The 22,231-nt window shown below is 37.9% G+C and overlaps 1 protein-coding gene across 3 annotated transcripts in view; it reads left to right on the top strand.

Annotated features, from left to right (window-relative positions):
* Positions 1 to 22,231, top strand: part of Atp8a1 (ATPase, aminophospholipid transporter (APLT), class I, type 8A, member 1) — a 215,387-nt gene that overhangs the window by 19,058 nt on the left and 174,098 nt on the right. For 2 of the 3 annotated variants that reach the window (XM_013009074.1, XM_013009073.1), the window contains exons 2-5: positions 9,398 to 9,512; positions 10,599 to 10,698; positions 11,409 to 11,507; positions 16,083 to 16,128. In XM_013009074.1, the coding sequence (XP_012864528.1) occupies positions 9,398 to 9,512; positions 10,599 to 10,698; positions 11,409 to 11,507; positions 16,083 to 16,128 (360 nt within the window). Of the gene's footprint in view, positions 1 to 9,397; positions 9,513 to 10,598; positions 10,699 to 11,408; positions 11,508 to 16,082; positions 16,129 to 22,231 lie in introns of those variants that run through there. The other variant, XM_013009075.1, reaches the window with a different exon arrangement.

Genomic DNA, 22,231 nt, shown 5'->3' with positions numbered 1-22,231 from the left:
AGTTCCCATTCTACAAAACAGTATATCTGGAATACTTTTATTACTGCTTTCCTCTTAGAATTTGTAGTACTACTTCTGGAGCTTGCTGAAGTTCAGCATGACTGCGGGAAGTGGTAAGCCATTATTCCTTTCCTGTTTTAGACAAATGCCATTGATGTGTTTTCACACTTGTTTATTTTTAGATCAGTTTCTACAAAGGCACTTAAAGAAAAATACTATTTACCATATATGGTAAGTGATAGATCCCAGTGGGAAAGCATATTAGTAGGTAGCAGAATAGGGCAAGATTATAAACTTGTAGTACATATGGAAGACTTTCCTATAATGATAGGTATTGCATTTCTCTGTATTACAGCAATATACTTAATAGGTCCTTATGCCTGATCCATTTTGAGTACCCAAGTTATGTTCCTCTGTAACATCTCTTATTCTCCATTGTGATGTACCTGCAGTCTAGATACATGTAGGTATTGCTCAGAAGAGTAATATGAGAGATACCACCAATGGTATTTACTCAAAAAATAATGGTCAAGGAACAAGGTTTGGTGTTTAGTAGAGTCTAACAAGCCTGAGGAGTTAGGGGAAGCTCATAATTGGAAAACTGTGTTGAGGTACAATAGAATCAGGAGAGGAGGAATAGACATTAAGGGAGAGATGATGTCAATTGTTGAATGAATGAATGAATGAATTAACGAATGTGTCTATCTGTCCATGCATCCATCTGTCTGTCTGTCTGTCTATCTAGATAGAAGTTTAGACCTGAGGTGGTCTTTATCAATTTTCTAATAGTGAGCTGACTCTGGTGCTTACTGGCTTTCTGAGCATGAGATGAGCAAGGTTTCTTTGTCTTCATCAATTAAAGAATAATTCTTTTAAAAATCAATTCCGCTTATATAACAGAAAGTGAACAACCCCCTGTTCTTCAGGCAGGTAACCATGTTTTATATTATTGGGGTAATTGTCTCTGTTACAGCATTCTGTCGTAACTTTGAGGGTAATGAGCAAAGGCCACAGTTGCATGAACAAGGAGGTAATTGGAGGAAACCAGGGATGTGGAGAGTTTTGGCTGTTGTGCAAACTCCTTAGAGTGACACCTCACCATCAGCCCAGAACATGCTGGCCTCAGAGTGTCATTAGATTGGCTGTAACATGAGAGGCAATCTAATCAGGCAACTTGGGCCTGCTAAGGAAGGTTTCAGCTGACTGGGAATGTCTTGAGCAATAGAGTTGGAGTGTGGTTCCAGGTCTTCATTCCATGCTGAACAGAAAAGCCAGTGGTGGTTGAGGTATAAAACACAGCTTTGTCCTGCATTGCGAAACAGGCCAGAAAGCACCAGGTCAGGTGTTCATGTCCACTTACTACTTGAGCACTGCGACTGGACTTGGCTTCTAGAAGAGTACTGAAGTGTCTTTTTTCTAGAAGCTGAGCCTATACTTTGAGCCATTCCTAGAATCAGATGAAAAGATTTACAGAAGAGCCAGTGAGGAGTCATGGAAGTCTGACCAAGGTTAGATGTCAGAATCAGACTCACTGGCACTCTGCTCTCTCATCTACCTAGATGGCTAATCTGACTGGCTAAGTGTAAGCCCCTGCACCCACCTTCAAGCAAAATAACAACAAAAACCCAAATCACAGGAACTAAATGAGAGCAGCCCCCAGGACTACCTTCAGGGGAAGGGGTTCTCCAAAGGAAAGCCAAGGACCATTTCCAGGAGAAGCATGCATTGAACTGTAAAGAGCACAGATGTCCACTGCACAGAGCCCAAAGCAACACCAGCAGCAGGAATGAGATATTAATGCAACTGAAAATCTCATTTCCCTTGGCTGCTATGTCTGTGGTTTAGAAAATTGAGAGGCATGGCTGACCCGTTTCTGTTTAATTTCCATACTTTTTAATGGTGCTTCATTTCTGTAATGCCATGTTTGAAAGAATAGTGTGTAAGCCTCAGCTTTGAAAGCATCCAGCATCATTGTTGGCGCTTCCTTCTGTGCTATACATCTTTCACTAGTGGCTGTTAGGCTAACAATCAAATATTTGAGATGAATGTTCTGCTCTGGCTATGTGGAACATGGGATTGCAAATGTCCTCTGTAGCTGCTTTCCTAACTATGTATTTAGGTGCCTCTTAAGATACCACTAAAAGTAAAATACAAGCATCTAAATTAGTTTGCCAAAGATTGCTTTGGTGAAGGAAGATTGGCTGAGATGAGGAGGGAGAGAATATATACATATATATATACATATATACACATATATATGTATATATATACACACACATATAGCTGTGTAGGTATGTATGTATGATGGGGACTTTTAATTATGTTTTCCCAAAGAACTGCCTTTGAAAATCATGATGGATAAGGTTCATCTGTAACTTGAATCACACCTAAACTCTGCTTCTGACGTCTCTGACTTGTCAGTTAAAATTCTTTTATTCGGTTGTGATTCTTGCAAGCCTGACTTTATTCAATGACCTCAATCTAAAACAAAAATCATGAGCAAAAATACTGTGGTCTCTTTAATGCCTAATACTGGAAACCATTTGACTCTCCTGAATATGTTGAGGTGATAATAAAACAGATGTTCTGATTCCAACTGCAGCTTTACTTACAATCGTGAGAAAGTTGAGTCTGCAGAAACTTCATGGCTTTCTATACGCATATTACCAGGCAACAGAGTGATTTTGTGTCGTGTTCTCTTCTGCCTCCTACCTACCCACCCCTGCATTTCTGTTGCATAACTACACTGATGATTTGCGGAGAAAAACGTGTACTTATCGCATATTACTTACAAAATTGTAGACAAAAGTTCTTTAATTTTCTATCTGTGTTGGTTCATACTGGTCATTGCTTTACTTAAAAAATGGTCCCAAATGCCTGTCTTTAAGACTTTTGACTTTTAAGACTTGATTTTTTTTCCTGTATCAAATATTTTGAAAGCGAGATTAATTTTATCCTCTCTGGGGAGGATAGGATAACAGGAACAGTTTGAATGACAATTACCATAATGGCATTCTTGCATTAATAATATTTATGGGTGAGAAAGCTAAAGTTTGGATGATAATTCATTTGCCTAGTGTTTTATAGAAGTTCCATAAGCAGAATTTGAACACAGAATTGGCTTCAAATTTCTTTCCCTTGCCTTCACAATCTGCTTTATTGAGTTGATGATAGAAAGTAGAGGTAGAATGTTTGTATGTATGAGGAGCTGGCACTGTCTTAAGTATAGCTAGATAAGTGATCCCCACAATATCTGTAAGAAGATCAAAGCTAGCTCATTTGTTTCAAGTAATTATAGCTCATAACTGACTGACCTCTCACTTTTAGGTCCTTATAATGTTGTCCTTGGCTATATTCAATATGTAGAATATTGTTATTATGCTACAGTGAGAAAAAGATGTATGGTAGCTAAGATGGAATTGTTTGGCTATAAAGAGAAGTGTTTTCATTAAGTATTCAATTACTTGTATTTAAAGTCTGGCATTAAAAGTAATGGGGTAGAATTAGGGTAGATAGTGCATTTTATTTAACCCAATATATCTAAAATGTAAATTTAACATATAATCAAAACAAAATATTTTTAAAAGTCTTACATATCCTGGGCCTTTTACTTGAAGTAATATCCTATAGTATGGTCAGAATTTTTCTATTTTCTCTCTCTTTTTTTTTTTTTACTTCCTTCACTTTTTTCCTTCCTCCTCCTTTTTCTCCTCCTCTTCCTTCTTCTGTCCAGGAGCTTGAACATATGGCTGGGTTGCTGTCCCTGAGTTGTTATTGTTTTGTTTTGTTTTTTCCCCTCAGAGCTAGTACTCTACCTCTTGAGCCACAGCTCCATTTTGGCATTTTTTTGGTGGTTAATTGGAGTTAAGACTTGGAGTTCCAGGACTTTCCTGCCTGGGCTGGCTTCAGACTGAGATCCTCAAATCTTAGCTAGGATTACAGACGTGTGCCAGCCACTGTTGCCCAGAAGAGCTTTTTGTTTTGCTGAAGAGTTCTGACTCCTTACTTGGGCTCACGAATTGACTAAAAGCAGGAGAAAACTTGACAGTCTCTTTCTCCATTTTGTATCTCTATTATTCTGCACTACAGTCACTTTGTGATCACTTGGGACTCCAGAAGGACAGGACTGGTCAGTAGCACCTTTTACAGCAAAGAACAGAGGAACTCCCCGCCCCTCCCGGAAAAAAAAAAAAAAGGAACAAAAGAGCCTCTGTGAGGACAGACCACCTGCCAGGCAATAATAACTTTCTTTATCCTGACCACATTGTTCCCTCCATGAAGATAGCAATAACACACTCAGAACTCTATAGCTCCTCAATAATAATCATCCAGGCCATTCTAAACCAGGACTTCAGAGTAACTGTGCATTCCTGCCCCCCCATTCTTTCCCTATTTAAACTTAAAGCTCATATTTGTAATGACAGAAGATTACCTGAAGTGTGCATTTTATCTCTTCTGCAGCATTCAAGCAAAATAAGTCCTCCTAATACATCTCTTTTCCCTGCCTTTCACTGTTACTCATTTCTTTATTTGGTATATTGGAGACTTGCAGAACTACCAGAATCTGGTCTCTGGCCTACAACTCTGGTTTAGGAGTATGTGGCACAATACACTGATAAAATGATAATGAGAAGCCAGGAGCAGTGGCTCCCATCTGTAATCCCAAGCTGACTAGGAAAATCACAATTCATTGGCAGCCCAGGCAAAAAGTTAGTGTCACCCTATCTCAACCAATAAGTCAGGCTTGACAGCAAGGGTCATGCTAGACCTGCCCTTCCTTGAAATATCATGTGTACTTCACTTCTTTTCATATCTGTTGCCACAATCTTGCTCACCCCTTACCATCTTTTACTTGCATTAGCATGTAGTCTGAAATGATCTTCCTGCTCATTCCTAGGGCATAATAGCAAGTTACTTGCTATTCCTCCCAGTCTGGCCCTGTTTCTTTTTACTTCAGGTTTACCTTCTTTATTATTACTGGTCCTTATTCTCCTGGAAATCCAAGAAAAGGGCCTTGTTCTGCCCCTCTCTCTATTGAGTCTATTGTCATCAAGAACTGACCTCAGGCTCCTTGAGAAGCCTTTTCTAATCACTTGTATAAATTAGTGGCAGCCATCAGAAAAGCATCCACAGCAGTGATAATGGCAACCTGCCAGACACTATTTTTTCCCTTTCCCTCATTCTATCTCACAATCACTGAATGATGAAGCTAAAGCATGAAGCCATCTACCAACCATTCTGCCAATCGCTTGCTTTATTTCTTTCCTCTCCCCGACTCTGATGTGTAAATTATCCTTATTCTTTTTCCAGAAAATCAGCCCCGAGAGGGACCTTATCTTCTTTTCTGCTGTCTCTATAGCATTTTTTAGAGCATGTTGAATGAATGAATGAGCAAAGGATTGAACTAAAGAGATCTTACTAATTGGGTTATATGTGTGATGAGAAATGGAAAGCTTTGAGAGATGATGCTTCTGTCATAGTATGAGCAGAACAATAAAGCCTTCCACTTAAATGTTGAGCGTTTTTCTTCTCTGGTGCATTGTACTGCGTGCATACAAGCCTGTGCTACATCTGGACAGAGGCTGTCAGGTGATTGCTGACAGCAGCTTATAACCAGTACTAAGCTCTTCACATACGGAGATTTACCACAGTCACAAAGCAGCATTTGACCGTTGAGTTTGAGTCTTGGCTACAGATGAGGGTAAGTGTTGTGAAATGTCTTAATAAAGATTCAAATAGGGGAATTTTTTATTTTATTTTTAAATTTCCTTGCTCTTCTGATCAAACAGGCTCTTGACTTTCTCCTGTCAGGTGTCTAGTGGATACCAATTTCACTGGAATGTAGCGTTAGAAGCGGATATCTGGTTATCAGCCTTGCCTCTTCCTCTTACAAGGAAATGATGTAACACTCCAGGGACCAAGTGGTCTGTGGGGGATGATATCCATAGTAGCACTTCATCCTCTCACAGCTGGCATGTGGGTCTGCTGATCTGCACTGTTCCAGGAAGAGGAGCACTTGTTCACTTCAGAGTGACATTGGGATCATTATTTCTTCCTCTCAGCAAACTTCATCTTGAGCATGGCTTTGGAACAAGAGGACTTCTGATGGGGCCTGGCCAGGTAGACGAGAGCCAAGGCTTTGTTCATCTCTCTTCTGCTGTTTGAAAAGCAATTCAGTTCTCAGTGGTCCTTAGGAGTCAGGACTAGTGGATTAATGACTTATTTGAACAATTTCTATGAATTAGAAAGGAGCCTCACTTCTCCTTAAAGCAAAAACAGAACCATGTAGGTGGGAAGGAATAGTAATAGTGCCATCTGAAGATTGCCTTCTCAGGAGATTCTCCCTATCCTACCATCATTATGTAACTAATGAAGTCAGAGCCCTTCATGTGGCCATCGTGGCTGGTGAAGATGGTAATTTACAGAGAAAATAGTCATTTAAAAAAACAGAGGCCTAAAAAGTTTGTTTCATTCATGTTGAGTAGCTAATTATTTGCAGGCAGGGAATATGGTTTCATGTCTAAGTGAAGAAGTTGTCATCAAAATTGTTAGCCACTACTCACAAGATTGCTAGTCACTGTTCCCAAATATGTTATTAACTTAAATAAAAGGACCTTTCCCCCCCCAATGGAATATACATTGATTGATTATCCATACACCCAGGCCTAACTTGCCTGTTTCCACTATGTAAGATCGGTGTTCAACCAGATTACAATCGTTCTTAACTCTTACTTTCCAGCTTAGCAAAAATGCAGGTCTTTCTCCCAGGTTTCTTAATGAGAATAATCCTCAGAACTGATTAGATTGCTCACTGCTGGAGTTAGGCATTCATCAGGAGATTAGCTGCAGTGAGACATGCAAACTCTGGTCTCCAGACATCTTGAGCCCGGCCTCATATCCTTGTTGGGTCTCCATGTAACTGCAAGCTCTAAGAGCCTTACTGTGCTTAAGAAGTCAGAGGAAAGGTGCCTGCCATCTCCTACTGGCTAAAGCTTTCACTGCCTGCTTTTGGTACATAGCTCCCTCTCATAATATACATCTGGTCAGGGCATTCCAGAACTCTACGAACTCCCCATAGATTCAGCTTCAGACACCATTTCCCCCAGGTTTTTGCATAGTGTCTATGTGTAAGGAAGCTTTCTGCAGCTGCAATATTCTGTGCCTAGAAACATCCAGGTCTTTAATATCACTACTTTGGGTAACAGGTGCCCAGTTTACGCCTATCTTCCCTTTTTGGTATTTTCTTTTTATAAGTCCCTTACTATCTGATCTTGATTGGGACTTTGCTAATCCATTAAGATTATTTTACCTGCTCTAATTCTGATTTAAGAGAAAAGGTTGATTTAAGCTCCTTTTGTTCTAGGAGTAGCCATTCATTGGTATGAATTGAGATGAGGGGCAGATGAGATAGCCAACTCTCTCTGGCATTGAGACCCAGTATAAATGGATTGCCTGGTGAGGCTAGGATCAACAGAGGGCTTGTGATGTTTTGTGAGCCCTAACCCTTCACCCCTCAGCTGAGGTCACCAGAGAGCTAGGCTACCCTAGGCCACTCAGAGCAGAGAACAGATCAGAGCAGATTTTCTTGAAGCTCTCTTGTCTAAACTATTAATCACAAATACTACATTCTGGCTTTGTGTTATCATGGAGAATAAAGCATATTTAAAGAATTTCTAAAATTGCTATACCTCTTTGGATAATCCATTTATGCAATTTTGAAGACTCGAAACAAGGGGACAAAAGCTTGTATTTAGTGATAGATCATCACTAACCATGTGACTATGGGTAAAACTGAATGTGTCTAAAAAAACTATAAGATGGGGGTAGCAGGATCTAGTTTGGAGCCATGTGCCCTCCCAGGTGCTGTGAATGAAATTTGATTCTCATCCTGAAAAATCAGTGCTCCAGACTTCTTCCCCATCTTGGGAGGTCTTCTTGAGCTGATCTGGTACTTCCTGTACATGGTGTCCTGCATTAATCAGCATTAATGTTTTTCATCTCCCTGGCTCTCTGTTCTGGCCTTCAACTTCATAGAATATCTCAGTGATTCTCTAGCTTCCAACAGTATCTACATCCCACAGGCATCTTTTCTTGTACCATCTTTTACGAGCTCTTGTCTGTTTAGTGTCTTTATCAGTGGGTGGCAAAGCTTTTGCCTACCCCCAAAATAACAGCCAACTAAAACCTTGTCATTTGGCATGTATTTCTCGGGCAAACATTTGTTGAGTACCTGCTGTTTGACTGGTGTTAGGAAGATGAACAACGTATCGTACACCGCCCCAGGGAATTCCTATTCTGGTAGGGGGAGACTGACTCATAAACAGGCAGCAGGAAAACCCGGTAAGTCTTTTGCTGGAAGAAAAGGAAGTCCAGAGGGCTGTGGGACCAGAAGAGCTTCATTAACTAACATTATGGAGCTAGAGGGGAGACCATACATCAGCAGATCTTATAGGAGGTGCTGAAGAGGAAAAGACAAGAAAAATGGATTTTTCACGTAGTGTCAGTATCCCTTCTAGCAAAAGAGTAAGAGATCGACTTAATCTATCCTCACTTAATTTTCACTAGAAAATACAATAAGCAATTTAAACTGCTTTCAGCTCCTCATCAGTTCTTGAAGAACTTATACATCATTTAAAAAAATGTTGTGACTATTGCAGCAAAGTGCTCAATTGAATCTATTGCATTGTTCGATTGATTGCATTGAATGTATTGCATTGTTCCAATGAAATGTCTTGAAGTGATTTTAAGAAATGTAAGATTACTTTAGGGACATAAATCCTAGTAGACAGAATGATGAGACTATGGTAATAGTTGATTATTTAAACCTTAATAGTGTTCTCTTTTATGTTTTCATCCAAAAAGAAAAACAGAAGAATGTTATATGTATATACTTAGATATTTTTAATATATATTTTTTATTGTAAAGATGCTGTACAGAGGGGCTACAGTTACATGAGTAAGGTAATGAGTACATTTCCTGTCGAGCATTGTTACCTCCTCCTACTTATATTTTTAGTATATTTATTAGTTTCATCTATACTCTCAGTCTAACATTATTTGCTTTTGAGCTTTTTATACGTTAAGATTATTATTTTTAAATTTATTATCTGATAACTTTATATAAGGGATGTTATGTTACAATTTTAGAGATTTAGAGATTATTTTAAAGAGATGTGACTTTTTAAAGTGAGTCCATTTTTATGTGACTATTCAGCATTACAGTGTAAATCTAATTGAAATATTAGTTAGAGGGATTTTATGATTTTGTTGGAAGATGAACAAGACAAAACCAAGCATGTGTTTTTTTAATCAGATTTTACATTGCAGAATAGATATGAGATGAGTGTTTGTTCTGGGTAACATTTCTCATCAACTAAGAAGACCGTCTCTTTTGAAGGTTATGAGAAGACTGATGATGTTTCAGAGAAGACCTCATTGGCTGATCAGGAGGAAGTTAGGACTATATTCATCAACCAACCTCAGCTGACAAAGTTCTGCAATAACCATGTCAGGTAGGAATTGAATGCCATAGGAATACCAATCACCCAGAGTTGGACAAGCAGACCGAAAATGTTTATAAGGAACTTTCAGTTCAGTAATTAATATTTGGTAGCAGTATGACTTCTGCTGTTTCTGCATCTTTTGTCCAGTAAAGAATATTAGGAAGGTATATTCAAATTCCACCAGTAGTATGTAAAGAGACTATCATGTTTCTGTTAACAGAGCAATGTGTTGGTTTTGGTTAAAAAGTTTTAACATTTTAGAAAACATCTTTGCAATCCTATACCAAGAACTTTTTGCTTTTTTATTTTTTTGACTAAATAGTCTTTAAGTATTCTTGATCATTGTGAAATTTAGGAGTATAATTCTGTGAGACTTACTGTATTATTTGTTTGTTTTCTAACAATAGTATAAAATGTATCTATGTAAGCACTAGTCACTAGAGTGGATAGGAACTTCATCATTTCTCTAAGTGGTATAACTTCTATATTGAGGGGTGCCATTTCAAATTAATATTTACAACTTGAAATTCTTGAGTAATGCCAGTTTGGAAAGTATGAGGTATGAACTATTGTATCCTCTAGTCTCTCTTCCATTTGACAACTGAGAGGAAGAGCTGTCTGTGGCCATGTCTTACTGACTGTGAGTAGTGTGAAGTCTTTGCTTCATGCCTAAAGTAGCCTTGAGGACAGTTTAAGCTGAACCCTAGGAAATTCTATTTACCTGAAGTTACCCAGGAAGGTAGGGGGTCTGATCTCCTCAAATTGCTGTCATTTTTCTTCTCTTTTAATGTGTTATCTCTTAAAATGTTAGTAACCTCTTACCTAAAGCTGTTAAGCAGAGTAATTGGCCAGAGGATGAAGATCTCAAAACAAACAATAAAACCTGAGAGATTTACTCAGTAGAACTTTATTTTGCTATTTCCTTACACTGCGTCATTTAAGTTAATGATCCCTTGCAATATTCTCCCAATTTGACACAGTGAACAAAGATTCATCATCTACTTTTTTTATGTAGTGGCTAACAGAACTTTCTAAATGTGGGTGCTAATTGCCTAGTAATTAAGTTTTATGGTACTTTTTATTTCTGTTTTCTAGCACTGCAAAGTACAACATAATCACATTCCTTCCGAGATTTCTCTACTCTCAGTTCAGAAGAGCTGCTAATTCATTTTTTCTCTTTATTGCACTGCTTCAGGTAAAGTCATATCTTAAAACTTTAGTTCAGAGTCAAATGCTAGGAAAGGTTTTTGTTGAGTCCATGACCCTTCCCTGTGGAAAGCTGGGCTGATTTCGGCCCATAGTTTTTCTGTGACTGCCACACACAGTGGAGGGATTCCACTGCTTCTGCAAGCCTTTGGGATTGTTGGGATGGGCTTTGTTTTGCTTTTTAAATGTAAGAGGAAGGCCCTGGCTTTAATCCTCAGTACCACCAAAACAAAAAGGAATTGGTTACAGCAAATGTTTTGGGAAAAAATTATTAAAATATAGCCTTAATCATTTACAAAAAGAAAAGAAAAAGCTACAAAACAGCTAAGCATAAAGAAAAAAAGTAATTTTTTTCCCTAAGTCTACCATCAAAGGTAACGAAATATAAGATCCCTGTGGTCTTGCTTTCACCCTGGTTAGCACTGTTTATAGATTATCATAGGTACATAGAGCATGTGTTATTTTGTAATCTGCATTGTTCCTATAATGATGAAGAGACATTTTCCTCACTATTCACTGTGTTTCTTAGATATTTTAGTTGTCACATGTTTTACTATATAGCTAATGATATTTATTTTTAAATTATGTATTTAACCTCCCCTGTTTTAGAAGGTATTAGGATTTTGTTGATTCTAGATTTATAATAAACCTTCTGCTTCTCATCAAATTTCTCTTGATTTTTTTTCCTTCTTCAAATAGCAAATACCTGATGTGTCACCAACAGGTCGTTATACAACACTGGTTCCTCTCTTATTTATTTTAGCTGTGGCAGCTGTCAAAGAGATAATAGAAGATATTGTAAGTATTGAAATTTTCATTAGTATAAGTGTTTCCTACACATGTTAAAAATAATCTTTTCTTATCTTATTCATAGTACAGGCTGTTAAAACTGCCTATTAACTATAAAAATATAGAGACTATGTTTCTACCATCAAAGTTAATTCCTATTAGATTACAATGATACCAAGAGTCAGTGTTTCTCTTGTGTTTGTAGTTTAAGAATCAAAGTTGATTAGAATGTGGAACCCAGCACCAGTAGCTTATGCCTAGCTACTCAGGATGCTGAGATCTGAGGATTAAAGTTCAAAGCCAGCCCAAGCAGGAGAGTTCATGAGACTCTTCAATGAACTATCCAAATTGCTAGAAGTAGAGCTGTGGCTCACGTTGTAGAGTACTAGCCTTGAGCACAAAAGCTCAGAGACAGTGCCCAGGGTCTGAGTTCAAGTTCTAGAATTGGCAGAAAAAAAAGAAGTTAGTTGGAATGTAATGATTTGCTTAAAGAGGGAACTATATTTAAACATTATTTTCAAGGAAATTAATTTTTCTTGAAGAACTTTTTTGCATTTTTCATTTTAAACTTTTTTAAAAAATGACATTGCCCCATTTGTTAGGAAATGGAAAGACTTGGAAAAAATTATACTAAGTGAAGTAAGCCAGGCCCAAAGAAACATAGGTCCCATGGTTTCCCTTATTTGCAATAACTAGTACATGTCTAGGACAAGCAGAAAAGGTCAAAAGCCATGTACATATGACCATATAAGATGAGGTAAGCAAAATGAACCCCAAGACAGGGACACAAGTGGTTTTTTTTCCTTGCTATTGTTTTCAATGTACTTACAATGCACTATGTGATTCTTTTGTTTCTTTTGTATGTTCTTCCCCCACGGTATAACCCCTGTTTTCACTGTATCTGATTCTGGTGTCCTGCATCTTGTAAACACATTTTTTTTTTAATTTGGGGAGGGGAAGGGATATAAAAAATGCTTAAATAAGGATACAGGTTGACACATTGTAACAATGAGATGTAAAAGACACTATGTGGAAAATGAACTTTACAATTTGGGGTGGGGAGGGAGGAGTTGGGGAGGTGGGGAAGGAAGGGATAGTAGGGGAAAAACAAAGGAGGCGGTAGCAATGCTTGATAGGAAATATACTCATTACCTTACTCATGTAATTGTAACTCCTCTGTACAGTATTTTTACAATAAAAAATATTTAGAAAAAAATTAAGTAGTTGTACAAAGGGGTTTCAATTCAACATGTCAGTTTATGAATGTAATCACCCCTTCCATTGTTCTCTGCCCTATTTGTCCCAATTCCAGCCATCTCCTCGAGTTACCTGGTCATTTATAAACTCGTAGTACCATGATTTTTCACTTTATGAAATGCCTTTAATTTCTTGTCATGATAATTTAGTAGTTCTGAGTTTCCTTTCCACTTGTTTTAGGAAAAAGGAAGTTATTTTTAATGTTCTCGATTCGTAGAAAAAGGGAAGTCAATTTCCCCTTTAAAAGACAAATTCCCCAAAATAAAATGGACCTTCCCCCCCTCTGTTTTGTCTATTTTAACTGTCTTGCTTGAGGGAGCCAACATTTTCTTTTTTATATCCTTTTAAAGTACTTCTTTATAAACCCTAAATGACCTTTGATCAAACCATAATAAGATGGTGAAATGTGAGGAAAGGTTCATGAAGTGTTTAGGAAACCCTGATTTAAAATTTCATGAAAATTGCTATTGTTTCATTAACAGTACTAACAAAGAGGACATGAGCCAAGCCACCACATTACAAGGCCCCTTAGAAAGGGTCATTAAGCATTTAGATCAGCAGTCTCAAAAGCATCCTAGTGTCTAAGAGTAGCTCTGATGGTTATTCTATATGTATAGATAGGGCCTTTTGCTTGGAAATGATGTACTTCATGTGATCCGCTAGCTGAGAAATTTTGACGTGGTTTGAGAGACTTTTGAGACCATCTAAGAGAGATGTCAAAGAGCTTAGATATATAACTATGAAACTCAAATGAACCTCTTGGTCTGAATGCCAGCACTCGTATATTGATAAGAAAGAGTTGAGCTAGGAAGATGATACAGAGTTGGAAGTGTGGAAGACCAGGCAGGAATGAAGCTGTGAGGAATCTCATCATGGCAAGACAGTGGAGCAGAGAAGAAAAGAGAGGACCAAAGTACAGGTGGAGAAGCTGGACATTCCTTACTATTTTTTTTTCTTCTGGTTGTGGAACTTAAACTCTGGGTCTGGGCACTGTACCTGAGCTCTTCAGCTCAAGGCTAACACTCTACCACTTAAGCCACAGCTCCACTTCCGGTTTTCTGGTGGTTTATTAGAGATAAGAGGCTCATGGATGTTCCTGCTGGGGCTGGCTTTGAACCACAATCCTCAGATCTCAGCCTCCCGAGTAGCTAGGATTGCAGGTGTGAGCCACCCGTGCCTGGCAAAACTGGACATTTCTGATACGAAATGCCTAAAGAGAAAAGGGCTTCCAGAATGAGGAATTTTTATTTCTCACTTTATTGGGCAAGTTATATGATCTCTGTAAGCCTTAGCATCATTTCTTTTAAATGCAACTCTAAAAGTTATCATGGAAATTAAATTTCTGAAAAATCAACATCACATATGTATCCTGAAGTTCGTGGCACTTTATATGCATTGCAATTCATTGCTACACTCTTGATTGAACATTTATAGTATTAAAAAAAAAACACTAGCTCTCACCGATAGTATTAAATTATTCACTAGTTCTCAGTGATAGTAAATGAATTTTGATTGTAAGACAGTGGAGTTACTTCCATCATAGAATAACCTCTTTTTTCTGAACTATTAGTGTTAGAAGAAATAATGATGCCTTTATGATACAAAATTAGATGTTTTCTCCCTGCAGCCTAGATCTTCTTGTATATCCAACACATGGCTTTTTGACAATTAATTTATTCCAGGGGAGTGAGAGAAAGTTAAGGAGAGATGCTTCCAGTGCAGATGGAAAGTAACATCCAAGTTAGCCTGAAGTTCCATCCAGATTAAGTTTCCTGTTCAGAGTGATATGTTTCACCCATTCGCTTTTATTTGTCCCCTTCAGTTGAAAGTCTACCCATCACTTCTCCAGAGGTGCCTTATTTTGGAAATATTTGCATCTCCTTTGATATCCAAATTTACCTTGGAATATTATTTTGGGGCCCTACTTTATCTTGAATTACTTTCTTTTCTTACGATCTTTGTTACCAAAGAAACAATAAGAGCAAAAACAAATAAAATTGACTTTGGAAGTTGTATCATCATAGTCTCTACTGCTGCTACACACTCAATAGAAATTTTTTTTAATTCATTAAGATTGTTTGGGGGAAAGTTGTGCTTTGTTTTAGAAGCAAAAAAAATAGGCTTAGGAAATGTCTACATTAGTATACATATGTAGTGAGTGTTTTGTACGAAGAAAGAATGATAGCATGTACTTAGGTAGATAGTGTAAGAACCACAGATTTCTCTGAATGCTCAATTTCCTTTTCATGCAGTCTAATGGCTTATAATTTGGATGGACTGAATTTACCCTGCCACTCTAATTTTTACTCCATCCAATCTTAGGTGGTGAATAGTGACTCAGAGGAAGTGCTCATTTACTACTCTGCACATTTCTTTGAGAAATGCACTGAGCTTCTAAACACCATGTCTTTTCTCAATGAAAAATTTAGGTCCTCATTTGTTTTATATTTGTCCCACCTTATGTTATAGTCAGAGACACACAACTAAGTGTGACCTTCGGCTTTATATGACAGAACCTTTGCGCAAGGGTAAATTACTTTTATGAAACATTAATGGAGTCTGATGTGTTATACTCGATGCTGTAAGTTTAGACAGAAGCCATGGAATAACCTCCAGATGAACTATACAAGAGAGAGCTTCCCTTGGCCCCTCAAATTCTCACCTTTCCTCTCCCCTTGCTTCATTCTCTTACTCGCTGTTATGCAAACCGTGGCTTATGTAACCCTTCAAACTCACCTGGCTAGCCTTAGACAAACTCACCTGTTCACTATTTAATTTTGTAGTCACTTTGAGGAAGGATCCTATGAGTTAGTGGCTTGTGTTTCTAGTGAGGGGGCTGGGATTTTGAGGAGCAGTGAAAAGAGGAGTATGAAAATGGTAGGTGTATTTGGTTCTAGTCATAGACAGATATCAGCATGGCATTAAATTATAGAAGATGTACTCATCTTAATTAGATAAATATTTCAATACCATTTATTAAATGCTTATTATAGATAATTCTCTTGAGCAGTCTTTATTTTACTGAAGCATCAGATTAAAACAGACTTTCCATTTAAATGTTTTTATTCCATTAAATTTTTAATCTTACCTGTGTGTTCGGGTATGCTCCTTGTAAGGTACACAGCCTGTGCTGCTGGAAGAGGAGAAATGTGAAGAAGCTGTGGACAATGCCCTCAGGCTTGAGTGCTCTCTGTCCCCCCAGCACCCCACCCATGCACACCCATACCAAACACATAACCTAAATGAGAAAAGTCATACTGTTTCTGGGGTCTATTCTTAGTCTCGTCTATTTTTTTTATTGTGATTATTTTTCCTTTTAAACTTTAGAAACGCCATAAAGCTGATAATGCTGTGAACAAGAAACAGACACAAGGTAGGAATTTTATCTTACTTCTGTTTGTCATGTGCTTTCATAATCAGACCTACAAATCTCTTTACTTAAGTATATGTTGATTGAGAATACTGTGTATCTCTTCCAGGAGAGATTGCTTCTTGCTTTGTAGCACTTATTAGTACAGTACTTAAAATCGCATTGGGGTGATATACAATGATAACACTTTTGAAAGACAAGTTTTAATACAAGTTTTAATATAATAATAAGTGCCACCTAGCAATGGACTTCCAAGTACTATGCTTGAAGTCTTCAATGTTAGAAGCTGTAAAATATGTCTTTATTATTGTTGTTTTGTAACCCATGGATCTTACTCTTGAAAGGATTCATAGAAAATAACAATTACCTGGGTGAACACTGTATTGTGATTACTTTGAGTTATCAATGCAGATGAAATATATCCTAGGAATTAAAAATAAGATTAAAACAGACCAGCCTCTGGGAAGGACATTGCATTTTGGCATGGCTCTTTTTGTGTGGGTTTCATTTTGATGGAACCCAAACCAAAATCACCTTTAGCGTAAGAGACCACCATACTCTCAGATTTTTTTTTTTAATACCCAAGAATTTGCAAAGCAGACATCTTACTCCATCCCTGAGCAGGATTCCTCTGAAAGTCTCATTTCCCTCTTAAGTTCTCTCTTGTGATGAGGACCAGCCATGACTGCCAAGATTACTTGCTGATTAAAAACTGTTTATAGATGGATAGGTTTTGTGGGTGGTGGTGGTGGTGATCTTTGTTTTTTGTTGTTGGTGTTGTGTTGTTGTTGGTCATGGGACTTGAACTCAGGACCTGGGTGCTGTCTCTGAGCTTTTTCACTCAGGCTAGCCCTCTACCACTTTGAGGCACAGTACCTCTTCTGGTTTTTTGTTTTGTTTTGTTTTCTGGTGGTTAATTGGCAATCCATGGACTTTCCTGTCCAGATTGGCTTCAAACCACAGTCCTCAGATCCCAGCCTCCTGAGTAGCTAGGATTATAGGCATAGCCACCAGCGCCCAGCATCACTATTATTTTATGGGACCATATTAATGAGATCGGCATCATTTTGAACACTTCTCACTCAAAGCCTTAAACTTATGAATTTTTGTCTTTACACAGTTGAGGAAGGTACACTTAGTACCCTAAACATTTTTACAGAATACTTACCTAGAGATTTATTATGGGATATAATCAAAATAATAATTAGAAATCTTAGAAGAGTTAGGAATATGCCCTACAAAATAATGAGGAATCTTAGATGCTTATTTGTTAAGATAAGTATATGGAATAAAAACATAAGGTACTTAACTAAATAAGAGATGTTTTCTGTGGGAGGTGAAGAATTGGGCTACATAGTCTTAGCATGACATTTGTGTTAAATGTGTGACCTATGTCCAATGCATTAGAAATTTAAAAGGAGAGAAAATCATGGAAAATCATGGGAGAACTATGAGCTGCAAAGATTATGGGAGAAGCATTTTGCTTGGGGCTGAGAGATAAAAAGGAAGAGAGGAGACTTTGATCAGAGAGGAAGAAGCCTGTTGGGTTGCTTTATTGAACTGTGAGTAGAATACCATGTTCAAAAAGGAGATTTGTGTTAGGGTAAACAAATACATGATGCCAAACAAAGAACCTTCCAACTTTTTTTAATGTACTAAATAATTATTTACGGGTTTATGAGCTCCCAAAAGAGAAAGAGTGAACATTTAGGTTCAGGATGGAGAAACAAAGAATCTATAGTAGGGGACAAAATTTAGAGACAAAGCTACTCCAGGAGTTGATATGTGCAGGACAATTGTGGGAATTAAAAAGTGAAAAAAGTGTTTCAAGTATAATTATTTTGGGACAACATACAGATATAACATTTATTGCCATGTTCAGAATATTTAGTAACAGCTTTTTAAAAAAATGTATTTTATTGTAAAGATGCTATTCAGAGGGGTTACAGTTACATGAGTAATGAGTACATTTCTTGTTGAGCCTTGTTTAGTAACAGCTTTTGAAACAGAAACATGTCAATATTTGTGCAATGCATAATATAGACAGCACTTATCTTCAGAGACTGACAGTTGTTTATTTTCAAGCCTCAGCCCAAGAAGTCAACAGATCATAATCGAACGATGGCTTCTGTAGCTGGGATGATTGGAGGCCACAGTAAATATCTTCCTGGGCATTGACCCCCTCCCCAAAGTGTTCCCTTCAGAGAAAATAATTATTCTTGCCTATCAGTCTTAGTTCATTCATCCCCTTTGTAGAATGACAGGATTTCTTCTAAGGAAGTGAAGAATGAGCAAGTGAGAGGGAAGGCTTCTATATTAACTGTGTGGAAAACCCACTTCAAAAGTAAAATATTAGGACTCAGCCATAAAAACCTTTTTCCCGCCAAGCAAAATACTTGGAAATCTCATATATTCTAGAAGTTATGACTTTTAGGTCGGTACTTGTAATTGTTTTCTAAGAGATTGTTTTCTTCCTTTTTCTTTTTTGATCATTGCCTGTTTGAGCATTGGTATGCTTGGCTTGGCCATAGATGGGAGGTAACAAAAATGTTTGAATAGAATATTGTTTGCTGTCAAGGAAGTCCAATAGCTGAATAGGAAAGCCATATATTGTCATTAGGCCAGAATGAAATTCAATTTACTTTCCTGAACTGAAGCAGTAGTGGGTGTGTGGGAGTAGGAAGGAAGATATTTATGACAGGTAATTGATTTTTTTGGAAGAGATTTAAAGAATTAAACTTAAAATTTTATTTTCTAAATGTTTGCCGAGGCTACATAATATGAAAGGGGATTTTTCTCTCAGATTCAGATATTAGCTCTTCTATCCTCTTATGGAAATGAATATTTTCTCTCTGTATTTCGCATTAAGGCACTAAAGACTTTTTCTTTGCACTAGCATTCCTTAGAGACCAGAAATATAAAATGTGTGATTTATTTCCATCATTTTCAACTCTAACTATAGATTGGAGCCTGCCAGGCACCTCATTTTTTTACTAACAAAATTGTGGTTGAGGCCTAACTTAAAAATTCAGATAGGCTTTATTGAGTTCATCCTTCAAATTTGTTTTTTTTTTTTGTGGGGTGGAGTGGGGAACACTTCTTGTTTTATTGTCTTGGAGACCTCACTGCAGAAGTCCAGGTACCTGAAAGAGCCTGAATGTGCTTTGTGGTCTCTTCTACTCAAAAAATGCTATTTTTCTTTGTTCCTGTTGTTGTTGTTGTTGAAGACATGTGATGGTTTGTAATCCTAAATGGAAACATTTCCAAAGATAGGGCCAGCTTCTTAAGTCATCTTTGTGCCTCTTTGTATTTTGGATAGTTCCCAGCCTATGTCCTGTCTTAGCAGGTGTTCTTATGCATGTGGCACATGAGCCACGTTCCAGAGAGATGCTTAGCCCCCTCAGATCAGAAATTGATTCCCTAGGGTGAGAACAGGGTGAAAAAAATCAGCATTTTATAACTCTGTTTCCCATACTGTTTCTTAGGCACTAAGAAAACATTAATGCTGTGGAAATTCTTGCCACTTTCACCTTCTGTCAAAGTCATTGTCATTGCCTCTAGGAACAAAGGGCTGTGTCTACTTTTTTTTTTTAACTGTCTCTGGGCTTTTGCATTCAAGGCTAGCGCTCTACCACTTGAACCACAGCACCACTTCTGTTTTTTGGGTGGTTAATTTCAGTAAGAGTCTCATGGACTTCCCTTGTCTAGCTGGCTTCAAACTGTGATACTCAGTTATCAGCATCCTGATTAGCTAGAGTTATAGGCATGAGCCACTGGCACCCAGCTTGAGTCCACTTTCTACTTCTATTACTCACAGTCCAGGATACCTCCATCCTCAGAGCACCCCAGTTTCCCTTGCTTTTCCTCAGATTTCTTCTCAGTATTTGACCTTAGTTTTTTGTTTGTTTTTTAAACATACCTCCTCCACACATACCTCCCACACAGACTAACACACAGACACACACGTGCCACGCGCACACACACACGCACACACACACACAGGGCAGTCTCAGTTTTCCTTGAATTGGGTTTTACCACATTTATCTCTGCAGACATTTTTAGATTCTAAATTTGTAATTGTGATTATAATATGTAAATTGAAGTCAGTCCTCATAGGAGTTCATTGTGGTAGTTGAGCTAGTTCTCTTTTTAAATTGGAAAATGGTGCTTTCAGTTTTAATGAGATGTTCTGAGGGTAGCATGACGGTATTTAAATGAAATGAAAGTTTTTACCTAAAATCATAACACAGAGGCTTGGTTAAGGATGAAGTTCAGTTGCAGACTGAGAATGGAAGTGCTTTCTACAAATCCTAGGTTTAAATAATTGTCCAGAAGGATTTAGGGTGTGTGCGTGCATGCGTGTGTGTGTGTGTGTGTGTGTGTTTGTGTGTGTGTGTGTGTGTGTGTATTCTTCAAGTGACAATATGGGAGATACTCTTGATCACCTGGTTTGATGCTCTATTTGAATGAGGGCCCACATGATCACAATTAGTTTTATTGTGATAGTATTATGTCAGAATAAGTCTCTGTTAATGAAGTAGTTTGGTTGTGTAATTTAGTGATTTAGAAAAGACTACATGAAATTCTTGTAAATTAGGAACATTGCTAAAAATAACTACTTGTATTCATCTCCAGCTCTAATTTCCTGTCCAGAGCCACACTGACCTTCTTTGGATGTTGGTGATGATTGATGGTCACTTTCCCAAGGCACATGATTGTTCATCTACAAAACCATTCCACCTTTAAGGTCCTGTGAAAAAGATGGTCAGGAGTGTGGGTGAAATGTGTTCCAGGTTATTCAGCCTGAGGTGACCAGTTTTTAGTCTTACTGGCTTAGCTGTGTCAGTGTTATACAAGGGATATGTAACACTCAACATTAAGCACCCTAAAATAGCACCACTTTCCTGGCCTGATGAAAAACAGTACCTCCTTTGTCTGGCCTGACATGTGAACCATGGGTCTGAATATGTACTCTACCTCATGGACATCAGCTGACCTGCAAATAGTTGTACGAAACTGTGTTTCCTAGGGCTTAAGTTTACATGCGGAGTCTAAATAACTTCAGACATCTGAAAGTCTGATAATGTCTTTATATTATTATGCACATCTCAGGATTATATAAATTGATCTGGCTAGAAATCCTCAACCATAGCTCTATATAGGAAGAAGGTATTTATCTATGGAGAAATACAGTATATTTCATTTGTGCTAGAAATCAAAGTTGTAAAGAGAGGGGAAACCCCATGGAAGAAACTGAGGAGTGTAGGATGTCAGGCTGGCTTTTGTTCTTGGCTCCCTTTTCTGTATGTGTAAACGTTATACACTTTGTATTCTGTTTTTTCACTTATGTTCCTTTTCTATGGGTATGTTCTCCAATTTGTTTTAAGCAAACCCAAATAAAGTTGCATGTCCAGAGTTCCTGAGTAAAACAGATGTGATTCAAAGTTAGAGCATTCGACCATGTTTTAAATGTAAAGGTGATATACAGAGTGGTTACTGTTACATAATCAGGTATTGAGTATATTTCTTTTTTTTGGGGGGGGGGAGCGTCTGGTCGTGGGTCCTGAACTCTGGGCCTGGGCGCTGTCCCTCAGCTCTTCAGCTCAAGGCTAGTGCTCTACCACTTGAATGTGCTACTTCCAGCTTTTTTCTTTTTGCTTATGTGGTGCTGAGGAATCGAACCCAGGGCCTCATGCATGCAAGGCAAGCACTCTACCACTGAGCCACCTTCCCAGCCCCCTGAGTACATTTCTTTTTGAACAGTGTCACCTCTTCCCTCATTTTCTCCAAGTTTTCCCCCCCCTCAGAGCATTTGTTGAACATCATCCTTGTGTAAAACCTTTTACAGGGAAGAAACAACTCTTCTTCATTATTGCCATACAATAAATTATAATATGGAAGGAAACATAAGATGAAGCAAACTAATACATAAAAGAGAGATAGCGGTGTAAGGTAAATCCAGTCGCCAAGATACAGAGAAGTCACATTGTGAGAGGTGGAATTGGAAGTTTTTATTAGAAAGCCAGCGTCTGCAGGCAGACTCCTGCAGCCCTGTGAATACACTTAACACTGTTAGAAAACTTGAGCCACAAGAGCCAGAGAGGAA

The sequence above is a fragment of the Dipodomys ordii genome, unplaced genomic scaffold (assembly GCF_000151885.1).
Source record: "Dipodomys ordii isolate 6190 unplaced genomic scaffold, Dord_2.0 Scaffold8, whole genome shotgun sequence".
NCBI lineage: Eukaryota > Metazoa > Chordata > Mammalia > Rodentia > Heteromyidae > Dipodomys > Dipodomys ordii.
The sequence above is the reverse complement of the archived record's forward strand: the minus strand, read 5'-3'. Positions and strand labels throughout refer to the sequence as shown.